The sequence below is a fragment of the Neoarius graeffei genome, chromosome 5 (genome assembly GCF_027579695.1).
Source record: "Neoarius graeffei isolate fNeoGra1 chromosome 5, fNeoGra1.pri, whole genome shotgun sequence".
In the NCBI taxonomy this organism is placed as follows: Eukaryota; Metazoa; Chordata; class Actinopteri; order Siluriformes; family Ariidae; genus Neoarius; species Neoarius graeffei.
In genome coordinates this window covers 66,018,797-66,031,757 of record NC_083573.1, presented here as the reverse complement: position 1 = coordinate 66,031,757, position 12,961 = coordinate 66,018,797, and the positions used below count along the sequence as shown (strand labels likewise).

At 39.5% G+C, this 12,961-nt stretch overlaps 1 protein-coding gene across 1 annotated transcript; it reads right to left on the bottom strand.

The window, feature by feature from the left end:
• Positions 1-1,951: 1,951 nt before the first annotated feature.
• rrp15 (ribosomal RNA processing 15 homolog) lies at positions 1,952-12,052 on the bottom strand. The gene is made up of 6 exons (XM_060920837.1): positions 12,008-12,052; positions 11,626-11,752; positions 10,449-10,786; positions 10,207-10,304; positions 8,202-8,391; positions 1,952-2,441 (listed from the first exon to the last, which is right to left on the bottom strand). The coding sequence occupies exons 1-6, from the start codon at positions 12,050-12,052 to the stop codon at positions 2,286-2,288; spliced, it is 954 nt and encodes a 317-aa protein (XP_060776820.1). The 3' UTR covers positions 1,952-2,285.
• Positions 12,053-12,961: the final 909 nt, after the last annotated feature.

The following is a 12,961-nucleotide window of genomic DNA, read 5'->3' as shown; positions in this document are numbered from 1 at the left end:
TTTCCATATTAGAAATTGTGTAAGGAAAGGCACAAAGTGTACTCATTCAGCCACCTGCTATTTTTCAAACCCAATTGCTGTGACCCATACAGGTGAGTCTCTGGCATTCAGACACACTCTTAGCCCAGAATATCAAGCAGGAGAAAGAACACACAACATTCGAGGGGACACATTCTGAAGCCAAGTGTCAACAAGGCCAGGAGGAGGTTGGCATTCCTGAGTGAAAGGGCGCAGTGTTGCTGTGACGGATGGACACTTTACGTGGCAAGACAGGCCGACTGAAACGCAAAGCCATTCCCTCTGTGGGGGATAAGACACTCGGCAAATATTTCCATTCGATGTGTGAACAGAGCTGGGAGGAAGATGAGAAAATGTGAAAAAGTGCAGTCAGCAAAAACCTTCATTCCACCATGACTGCTCCCTAAAAGGGCACATACAATGAGCAAGACAAATTTCCTGGCAACGCTCCTACAGGCACGCAGACAGACATATACTGGGACTCAGCTCACCATACATATATACACACACACACACACTTGCGTGTACAGTCTTAAGTGTGATTATCATGCTGCAAGACGCAAACAAACTTAAACGTGAAGGTCTTTCAGAACTTCCTTGTGTGAAGTATGTTTGCATTAACTGAAATGGGGTTACCCTTCCAGGTCATAAAGTGACCTGGCCATCCTGTCATACATTACCAACTTTTAATCATACTTCTACAGTTTGGCCAGAGCACCACCTTGCGGTCATTCTGAAACATGAAGGTTTAAAAAAAAAAAAAATTATTGTACAAACAAGTGCATACCTGTATTTATTCTACCTATATTCACTGGATATGAGCAATCACGCGCTCTGATTGGCTACTCTATTACTAGGATATCAGCTCATATACCGTGAGTAGAGAAAAACAAAAAACAGCAGTGCGTGTTGCTGAACCAACCGAGGACGAAATAAAAAAAAAAATCAAAAACAAAACCCCAAAAAATGGAAAAAAAAAAAAAGCGGGGGGAACAAAATATGGAATAAAAGTATTTGATGGTAAGAATGTATCTTTTTTCATTTCTCAAGAATTATTATTATATTATTATTATTAGCATTTTTCACAATCTGCTCCTGTCATTTCACCGGTTTGTTAACATTCTAAGCAGAAATTGTCTGACATTTTGTATAGTTTTTATTGATCGACTTTGCAAAAAATAAAAATGCTCCGTTTCTCAAAATCCAGTGAATGTGGATAGAATAAAGCAGTTATTCCACTCGATCTCGTCGTACACGGCTTATAGGAGCTCATGTACGACTCAATTTCGTGGAATAACAAATAGAACACGAACATACTTTTAACAGTCATAGGATAAAGAGAAGGGAATGTAACCCTGCTTCAGTTGAATGAATGAGTCCGTATTCTCACTCTGACCTGCATATGAAAAGTTTTGAGCTTCAAATCCTGCATTTTCTATCATCAGAAACATTACAGCGAACCCTCTCATCATCATCATTAATGCCAATACAGCTAAGTTTAACAGGTTAATCCTCCTGGTTTAACAGCTCATGTTCCAAGGTGAAAGCATAATGTAGATACTCCCAGTGATCTCTCAAAGTCAGAACATTTTTCTTAACATTTGGACTCTAGCAGTTGTCAGTAATATCTGATTAAATTATTCACTTTCTCTGTGACGCCCCAGGCTCTAAAACAGAGAAGAAAAAAAATTACATGGACCATCAACATCCAACCAATCAGCCCAAGGAAGCATCTTTACTTGCCGGTCAAGAATGTTGCTTGACAAATCAGAAGGTTCTGCCTTTTGCACACCACCAGTCAGGTGCTCGTGTCTTGGCAGTGATCGTGCGTGTGTTTCGGGAATTTGGCTTTGGAGGGAATATTAAAGGGTAACACTGTATTTATTTTCATTTTGATTCAAAACAGCTTCAGTTTTAAGGCTATAATCCACCATTTATGTAAAAGAATTTTATTCCTGAAATATGGCGTAAAGAAATATATACACTGTTTAAGCGGAAAATGTTAAACACCAGTATTATGGAATAACAATCCCTAAAGTGTTGATACACATCAGGATTTCAGCGTCCAAAAAGAGCATCGCACACCTTGGCACGTGCCCAATCCAATCTCTGCTATATGCACAAATACACAGGATTGTGAGTAACAGGATCCCTTACTTAAAAGCAGGGTCTGTGAATTATGGTCCGTCCACCTCACACAGCATGTGCTGGATAGGTGTATGGAAGTGTCCCAACACGGACACTGAAACAGAGGAATTGATTTGATCTCAGTCCGAGTCACTGTTGAAGTTCTCTGCATCCTCTGGCTCCTTATGTCTCTCCTCTGCATCGCTCTCCTTATCCCAGTCCTTCATGGATGAGCCCATCATGAAATCGTCCCTCAGGACACTCCACTCTGGCTTCTCCTCTTTCTGCTCTTCAGACTGCCAGGAACACACAAGAATGTGGCTTAAGGCACAGAATACCCTTCATTCTAGATTTTATTACCGTCTAAAGCATTCTGAATGTCTAGTAGTAAAATGTCATGGTGACTGGACTGGAATAATAATCTCTCATTGTCAATTCGGAGAAAAATCATGAAAGGTGACGAAACCTTCAATTTTTGGTGTGAAGAAATGTCTTACTCATGTATCAAGCCCAGGCATCTTGACTTCACATTTCGCAATCACAAGGCAAAATATGCAAGTTATTCATTTCAGGTAAAGACTGCCACCTTGTGGACAACATCAATCCCATAATGTAACCAGGAGGGAACTGACTGCCCATATCTGCACTCCATGTGTTCATCGGGTCATTCAATAACTGATTTTAAGACCGCTTTTTTTTTTAATTTAAACATACTAATGTGTAATTTCATTAATTTTTCACTCTTGGGGATTTATACTTTTATTGCACTCATTTTTTTTTTGTTACCATCTATGCCTGACTCTTTTCTATCTGAGAGCTGCTGAAACATGCCAATTCCCCCACAGAGGGATGAATAAAGTTTATCTTATCTTGTCTTATATTAGCATGAAAGGTTTAGTACCCAGTGAGCCTCAATATGTTTCTGAAAATGGCCCAAATTCAGACTCAAGCACAAACCTTATGGCTTGCAGAGTTGGTAGAAATGAAAACAGTGTTATGATAAGATAGTGGTCTCAAATACAACCCCGATTCCAAAAAAGTTGGGACAAAGTACAAATTGTAAATAAAAACGGAATGCAATGATGTGGAAGTTTCAAAATTCCATATTTTATTCAGAATAGAACATAGATGACATATCAAATGTTTAAACTGAGAAAATGTATCATTTAAAGAGAAAAATTAGGTGATTTTAAATTTCATGACAACAACACATCTCAAAAAAGTTGGGACAAGGCCATGTTTACCACTGTGAGACATCCCCTTTTCTCTTTACAACAGTCTGTAAACGTCTGGGGACTGAGGAGACAAGTTGCTCAAGTTTAGGGATAGGAATGTTAACCCATTCTTGTCTAATGTAGGATTCTAGTTGCTCAACTGTCTTAGGTCTTTTTTGTCGTATCTTCCGTTTTATGATGCACCAAATGTTTTCTATGGGTGAAAGATCTGGACTGCAGGCTGGCCAGTTCAGTACCCGGACCCTTCTTCTACGCAGCCATGATGCTGTAATTGATGCAGTATGTGGTTTGGCATTGTCATGTTGGAAAATGCAAGGTCTTCCCTGAAAGAGACGTCGTCTGGATGGGAGCATATGTTGCTCTAGAACCTGGATATACCTTTCAGCATTGATGATGTCTTTCCAGATGTGTAAGCTGCCCATGCCACACGCACTAATGCAACCCCATACCATCAGAGATGCAGGCTTCTGAACTGAGCGCTGATAACAACTTGGGTCGTCCTTCTCCTCTTTAGTCCGAATGACACGGCGTCCCTGATTTCCATAAAGAACTTCAAATTTTGATTCGTCTGACCACAGAACAGTTTTCCACTTTGCCACAGTCCATTTTAAATGAGCCTTGGCCCAGAGAAGACGTCTGCGCTTCTGGATCATGTTTAGATACAGCCTCTTCTTTGAACTATAGAGTTTTAGCTGGCAACGGCGGATGGCACGGTGAATTGTGTTCACAGATAATGTTCTCTGGAAATATTCCTGAGCCCATTTTGTGATTTCCAATACAGAAGCATGCCTGTACGTGATGCAGTGCCGTCTAAGGGCCCGAAGATCACGGGCACCCAGTATGGTTTTCCGGCCTTGACCCTTATGCACAGAGATTCTTCCAGATTCTCTGAATCTTTTGATGACATTATGCACTGTAGATGATATGTTCAAACTCTTTACAATTTTACACTGTCGAACTCCTTTCTGATATTGCTCCACTATTTGTCGGCGCAGAATTAGGGGGATTGGTGATCCTCTTCCCATCTTTACTTCTGAGAGCCGCTGCCACTCCAAGATGCTCTTTTTATACCCAGTCATGTTAATGACCTATTGCCAATTGACCTAATGAGTTGCAATTTGGTCCTCCAGCTGTTCCTTTTTTGTACCTTTAACTTTTCCAGCCTCTTATTGCCCCTGTCCCAACTTTTTTGAGATGTGCTGCTGTCATGAAATTTCAAATGAGCCAATATTTGGCAGGAAATTTCAAAATGTCTCACTTTCGACATTTGATGTGTTGTCTATGTTCTATTGTGAATATAATATCAGTTTTTGAGATTTGTAAATTATTGCATTCCGTTTTTATTAACAATTTGTACTTTGTCCCAACTTTTTTTGGAATCGGGGTTGTAGATTCGGTCTCAGTTGAACCAGTAAGGAAAAGGTAAAGGCTTAACAAGAGGTAGCTAAGACCTCAGATCCAGCCGTTTTGCTAAATTAAAAACAAATTACAAAAAAGACTCGTACTGATACACAAAGAAGTGAAATATTTTCAATCACATGAAATGGATGTACTTAACTTCTCATTTACAAAGACAAATCCTTATAAATTGTTTCCTCACAAGTAAAACACTACCTGCTCCTGCTAAGCCTGTGGTTGAAACTGTTAAGGAGATTATCTACGACCCAGTACTATGGAAAGCACAACCAAAGAATGGTTAAAGAAGAATAAAGTTAATGTTTTGGAATGGCCAAGTCAAAGTCCTGACCTTAATCCAATCGAAATGTTGTGGAAGGACCTGAAGTGAGCAGTTCATGTGAGGAAACCCACCAACATCCCAGAGTTGAAGCTGTTCTGTACAGAGGAATGGGCTAAAATTCCTCCAAGCCGGTGTGCAGGACTGATCAACAGTTACCGCAAACGTTTAGTTGCAGTTATTGCTGCACAAGGGGGTCACACCAGATACTGAATGCAAAGGTTCACATACTTTTGCCACTCACAGATATGTAATACTGGATCATTTTCCTCAATAAATAAACGACCAAGTATAATATTTTTGTCTCATTTGTTTAACTGGGTTCTCTTTATCTACTTTTAGGACTTGTGTGAAAATCTGATGTTTTAGGTCATATTTATGCAGAAATATAGAAAATTCTAAAGGGTTCACAAACTTTCAAGCACCACTGTACACTGAGTGCAGAATTATTAGGCAAGTTGTATTTTTGAGGATTAGTTTTATTATTGAACAACAACTATGTTCTCAATCAACCAAAAAGTCTCATAAATATCAAAGCTGAATATGTATGGAAGTTAGAGTGGGGTGTTTTTAGTTTGGGCCATTTTAGGAGAATATGTATGTGTTCAGGTAACTTTCACTGTGCAGAATTATTAGGCAACTTAATAAAAACCAAATATGTAGCCATTTCACTTATTTATTTTCACCAGGTACACTGATATGACAACTCCAGATTTGCAAATAAACATATCTGACATTCAAACACAAAACAAAAACAAATCAGTGACCAATATAGCCACCCTTCTTCATGAGGACACTCAAAAGCCTTCTATCCATAGATTCTGTCAATTTCTTTATCTGTTCACGACCAACATTGTGTGCAGCAGCAACCACAGCCTCCCAGACGCTGTTCAGAGAGGTGTACTGTTTTCCCTCTTTGTAGACCTCACGTTTTATAATGGACCACAGGTTCTCTATGGGGTTTAGGTCAGGTGAACAAGGGGGCCATGTCATTATTTTTCACCTTTCAGACCTTTACTGGCTAGCCACGCAGTGGAGTATTTGGACGCATGAGATGGAGCATTATCCTGCATGAAAATCATGTTCTTCTTGAAAGATGCTGACTTTTTCCTATACCACTGCTTGAAGAAGGTTTCTTCCAGGAACTGGCAGTAGGTCTGGGAGTTGAGTTTGAGTCCATCCTCAACTCGAAAAGGTCCAACAAGCTCGTCTTTGATGATACCAGCCCATAGCAGTACTCCACCTCCACCTTGCTGGCGTCTGAGTCGGAGTGGAGCTCTGTGCCCATTACTGATCCAGCCACAGGCCCATCCATCTGGCCCATCAAGAATCACTCTCATCTCATCAGACCACAGCACCTTAGAAAAATCAGTCTTAAAATATTTCTTGGCCCAGTCTTGACGTTTTATCTTGTGTGCCTTACTCAGTGGTGGTCGCTTTTCAGCCTTCCTTACCTTGGCCATGTCCCTCAGTATTGCACACCTTGTACTCTTTGACACTCCAGGAATGTTGCAACTCTGGAATATGGCAGAACTGGATGCTAATGGCTGCTTGTTAGCTTCACGCTTGATTTTCTGCAGATCATGTGCAGTTATTTTGTGCCTTTTTTTTTTCCACACGCTTCTTTCGACCCTGTTGACTATTTGCAATGAAACGCTTGATTGTTTGGTGATCACGTTTCAACATCTTCGCAGTTTCAAGAGTGCTGCATCCGTCTGCAAGACATCTCACAATTTTAGACTTTTCAAAGTCTGTCAGATCTCTCTTCTGACCCATTTTGCCAGAGGAAAAGAGGTTGCCTAATAATTATGCACACCTGATATAGGGTGTTGATGTCATTAGACCACACCCCCTCTCATTACACAGATGCACAGCACCTGATATACTTAATTGGTAGTAGGCTTTCAAGCCTAAACAGCTTGGAGTGGGACAACATGCATTAAAAGGATGTTGTGGTCAAAATACTCACTTGCCTAATAATTCTGCACTCAGTGTATATGGTGAGTTTGCCATTTTATAGTGATGCCCAAAACGATAATGAGGATTATTACACCCTATATAGTGCACTCAAAGTATCCTACAATGCATCACGAAAAGTAGTGTACAGCCGATAGTCACTAACCAAGCAATCTATCCCATCATGCATTGCGGTTGCACTGAAAGAAATCAAATTAAAAGTCTCAAGTTTGATTTAATAAAAGGCAGTGGCAAAGAAGAAAGTATTCAGCCTTGATTTAAAAAAAACTGAAAGATGCAGGTACTTTGTACTGATTAATGTGGGAAATACGCTCAGTATAATATGTATTTATCAGAAAAATACATGCATGTATTTATTATTTTGAAAACCCACCAGCCGACTAATCTGGCACGTTTTAATTGCGCGACAGTAATGACGTAATTATCGGCGTGACGGACTAGTGTCTGAAAGCATTTTTTAAATTTTATCAATGAGCTCACTATATAGTCCTCTATATAGTAATTCCTTATATAGTGAGTAGGGAATAGTGACCGAATGAGTGATTTTGGACCTTTTCCACACTCTCTTTGATGACATGAAGTGCAAAGTCATGACCACCTTCATACTTCTTTCAATTTTTCAATTCTGAAAGGACTCAAATCTTACTGACTGCAGGAGGTTTTTGGTTTCTGGGCTGCCATCTTTCACTACTCTCAGATATTTGAGACAACCAAGTGTACTTTTAAAGCTAAAGGTTACTTCACACAGTGCCGTTATGCTATTTAAGAGCAGTGTTAAACACACTGGCGCAGACCTGTCACCAGCAACGACAACTCATTCTGCTCCATATTTAGCTTCAGGCACAATGAACCAAACAATGTTTGTATGGCATTAAATCTAATCTGTATCAGTCGTCTTTACATAAAAGACATACAAAATATTAATTTGGATATAATAAACATCTACATTTTTATATGTGGCATAACTGAACCACTAATTTTTGGCTTCAGAGGTCACAAATTACATTAACACATTTTTATCATTTAATTTGAAGTGAAGTTTCCTGTCTTCATAACAATATAGAGAATCTACCAAAATATCATTGATAAAAACTTGTTAGCATACTCACTGCTGACTTTTCAGTCTTCATCGCTGCCATTTTACACCCAGCATTTCCTCTCAATACATCAATGAAGTCTTTCTTTGAAATTGAGGAAAGGACCTTTGTCTTCTTCCACTCAGATCCACCGACTTCCTTCATCTTTTCGTCCACTCTCTTCTGGTGTTGACGCACTGCATTAAACAACTGCACTACACCTCTGAGTGGATTAAAAAAAACCACACATGTGAAGAGAACTAATGAAGAAAGGGTTTTTGAAAAAATAAAATAAAAGAGAATTCATGCTCCAGTAGTGTCAGGAGATTTCAGGAACCACTCTGTCATAACTCTCTGGGGTCTGAGGGTATTTTCTGGCACTTAAATGATTTTGGCATGCTCCGATTTTGTTGTCAGTTTCAACAAATCTAAGCAGTATTTTCAAAGTCATATGACTTTTTTTGTATTTAGCACAAGTTCAGTTACATTAATATCTATGTAGTATGTATGTCATGATTTTACTTTAAAAAAAAATGAAGATGTTGTAAAATGCAGTTTTAGAACTTTGTTGAAATGTGTGAAATAACATGACCTTACCCGTTGCGTCGAACCGTTTTGGTCACTTGAGGTGATTCTGTTCAGTCGTAGGAATGTATCAAGCACAAAAACTTAAATCTTCTCCATTGATTTGGACAATTAACTGGCCATCAAAAAAATTATGCCCTATTGTTTTGGGATAAAGGGTTGGCAGTGGGAGGGGTATTCAATGAGAAGGGTAAAAAAAATTTCCATTCCATTCAATGAGAAGAGTGAAACCCCCTCCCACTGCCATCTCTTAATCCCATCAGATTAACTCTTAATCCCCTCAGATCAAGTCACAATGGGTAAGGTCATGTTTTTTTTCCACACATTCCAAAAACTGCTTTTTACAACAGCTTCATTTATCTGTTACTTGACTTTATTTTGGTATTTGACTCTATTCAGTGTCTTGAAATTAACTTTTGTACTATTTTACTCAGTTCAGAGCCACAACCAACTCTGTTACACACTTACTCTAATTTTGCTCCAACTCCAAATTTTACTCTCTAAACTCAAAATAGAGTAAAATTGACTATTTTTGAGGAAAATACTTTTAACTCTGGAAAAACTGCTCAGTCAGGTTTCCTTTGTATGCACAACAGCACACGCATATCAACCGATCTGCTCATAATAAATAGAAGAAATATTTACACTTACTTGAGTTGAGCTTCAGCTGGATCGAGTCAAAGTTTAAAAAAAAGAAAAAAAAGGCACTGCTCATCAGTTTTGCAGTTCTCAAGACTGAATTGAATTGCTGTCCTGAATCACAAATTGAATCATGAACTGAATCGCTGTCCTGAATCATCCGAAGTGCATAAAACCGTGTGCCATCTTGCAACAAGTTTTACCTCCAAACAGCCCAAACTATGTCTGACAGATTTTATCCTGATTACGATGGGTGTTCCCACCACGAAAGAGAAACCAATTGAAACCAAAAGAGTGAAAGTGATTATCATTCCGTTATTATGTGAATAGTATTTTATGAAATGTCTAAGTGGGCGCTCAGTGCGCCGACTCAGGTGTGACTAAGGTGACAAGTTTTGTGTTTCATCTAATTAAGATAATTTAAAAAATATAATATTATTTGGCACATAGGAAAGTGTAAAGTATAAAGTTTCTGTCAATATGTTTATCATGCTTGTATGATAAAAAATTTGCGAAGATATTTATCTAAATATTTGACCTACTCATTCTAAGGCTGTTAAGCTTTGCCAGCAGAGCTCTCGACCCCAAAGGGTTAACACGCTAACATAAATGATGCATACATGCAGAAATCTTTCATTATTTTATGAATCCAGTTGGACAATACATGACAAGATATTTCCAAAACAACAAGCTGTAGCCTTAACAGTTACTACACAACCTATATCTTCTTTACAGAAGTTAGACAAGACATTAGAATAGAGCTCCATGGACACAATGAGCAGAGTAACCTCCAAAAAACTGGAACATAACCTACCTGGTAGCAATTCTCTGCAGATTCCTCTCCTTCTCTTTGTCCCGCACTACATCTGGCTTCACCCGACACATCATCTCCCATGCTCTCTTTTTATCTGCCTGTCAGTCATAACACACACTTTTTCAAAATATAGGATAATCATAATGAGCAGTTATTGTTTTAAAAAGAGACGAAAGAACGGACATACACGACTCTGAAAGCACAGCTCAGCAGCATGAAAGAAGTTATGCGTACACACACACCTGTTTCTTCTTCTCCAGTTTTTCTTTTTTCTCCTTTGCACTGAGCTTGTGTCGTTTGTTTTTTAGCAGGATGCAGGGCTTGTCCTCAGGTGTTTTCTTCCCCAGGATTTTGGCCATGACTTCTGCCCAGCCAGCATTGGGATTCGTCTCATCCTCTCCATTTTGTTCATTCTCCATTTGTTCTTCCTCACACCCTCCAGCAGCAGACCTTTCTTCTTCACCACCTCCTTCATCGCTTCCATCAGTTGACTCCTCTTCCTCACCTTCTTCATCACCTCCTTCAGCTGATTCCTCTTCACTTCTTTCCTCACTGTTCTCACTCATGTCATCTTCTGAGTCTCAACAAGGCAGAACAAGAAGATAAAAAAACAGAAAGGTGTTAGTATTAACTTTTTTTTTCAGCAGTTTGTGCTACAGTAGCTCTTCTATGGGACTGGACCATATGGACGAGCCTACGTGCCCCATGCAAATCAGTGAGCCTTCAACACCCATGCCCCTGTCGCCGGTTCACCGGTTGTCCTTCCTTGGAGCACTTTTGGTCAGTACTAACCACTGCATACCGGGAACACCCTGCAAAATGTGCCATTTTGGAGATGCTCAGACCCAGTCATCTCGCCATCACAATTTGGCCCTTGTCAAAGTCACTCGGATTCTTACACTTGCCCATTTTTCCTGCTTCCAACACATCAACTTCAAGAACTGGCTGTTCTTTTGCTGCCTAATATATCCCACCTGTTAATATTCAGTTCGCCTCTAATGTTATGGATAATATTAATGTCACCTCTAATGTTATAGCTATGGTCATAATGTTATGGCTGATCGGTGTGTACATATAACACTCGTTTAAACATACTACTCTGTTAGTAAGTGTCTACTACTAGCTATTAGAGTAACGGTAGTGCATAACCTTTCCAGTTACAAAACCAATTTTTAAGAAGTTGTTAACTCTTTTAAACTTTGATACAAATTAGAGGATTACAGCCAACTAGACAGTTTTAATACTCAAAAGCCTTGGATGCAGTCTGTTGCTAAACTTAGCGGCTAGTAAAACGAGAAGGACGCTTATTAGCTACTATAATTAACACCGTATTTAAAACAAAATTAATTAATCCTAATATTTAAACCATTCACATCCAAAATCACTATAAACGCAACAAATTATTATTTACATTATTACCTAGCTCAATCTCCACATGTAGCTTTTCCATGGAAGCCGCCATCTTTCTGAACGCTGCTGTGTTACATGAAAAACACTCGGTATAGAAAAGTGAGCCGCACAATAGGTTCCGGGTTTCTGTGTTAAACTGGTGGAGAAATACACACATACACAGGAAATGTGCCGCACTGAAAAGCAAAGTCTTCCTTGCGTTGTTCTTAAGTTCTAAACTTCTAGCTCCTTGTGTTAGCTGTATGTTTAGTCACATTAAAACATTATTATGTTTTATAGTCATTTTGAAAATCTTGATGATTCAACAATCACTGCAGAAAGAATAGTAAAAAAAAAAATAATAATAAGCCAAAGTATAAGGGGTCTTCCTTCATAATATAGAAGGTATCACCTCCTGAAAAACGATGATTTCAGATCCTTCTCTGATTAAAACCATGAGTATAGTTTAGGGCTGCAGCTAGACACTGATCATGTTTCAGTGTGGCACAGTTCCTACACTGATGAAAGTGAAATGCAGTACAACTGGGAATTACAATCATGTCTGCCATGAAGTCACCATTTAATTCTTAATAAAAATGCAATAGGCTGCTGATTTTTTTTTCTCCCCTGATGACATCAAGATCAAGCGAAATGCAATGGAAGTTTGCTTTTCAGTAAGGAATGTTTTACATATACTGCACACACACTATCTCATCTCATTATCTCTAGCCTCTTTATCCTGTTCTACAGGGTTGCAGGCAAGCTGGAGCCTATCCCAGCTGACTACGGGCGAAAGGCGGGGTACACCCTGGACAAGTCGCCAGGTCATTACAGGGCTGACACATAGACACATAGAACTATTCACACTCACACCTACGGTCAATTTAGAGTCACCAGTTAACCTAACCTGCATGTCTTTGGACTGTGGGGGAAACCGGAGCACCCGGAGGAAACCCACGCGGACACGGGGAGAACATGCAAACTCCGCACAGAAAGGCCCTCGCCGGCCACGGGGCTCGAACCCGGACCTTCTTGCTGTGAGGTGACAGCGCTAACCACTACACCACCGTGCCGCCCACATATATATCGAGCCACTTTATTAGGATCACCCATACACCTGCTGTTTTATGCAGTTCTCTAATCAGCCAGTCCCTTGACAGCAGCACAAAGCATAAAATCACATAGGTACAAATCAAGAGATTCAGTTAATGTTCACGTCAAACATCAGAATGGGGAAAATTGTGATCTCTGTGACTTTCACTGTGGCATGGGTGTTGGTGCCAGATGGACTGGTTTGAGTATTTCAGAAACTGCTAATGTCCTGGGGTTTTCACACACAATAGTCTCTAGAGTTTACACAGAATGG

Coding starts and splice junctions, on each gene's coding strand:
- rrp15 (XM_060920837.1), bottom strand. CDS start 12,052: ATGGTTTTAATCAGAGAAGGATCTGAAATCATCGTTTTTCAGGAG. Junction 8,392..10,206: donor CTGCAGAGAATTGCTACCAG/GTAGGTTATGTT, acceptor TAATCCACTCAG/AGGTGTAGTGCAGTTGTTTA. Junction 2,442..8,201: donor TGAAGACTGAAAAGTCAGCA/GTGAGTATGCTA, acceptor TGTTCCTGGCAG/TCTGAAGAGCAGAAAGAGGA.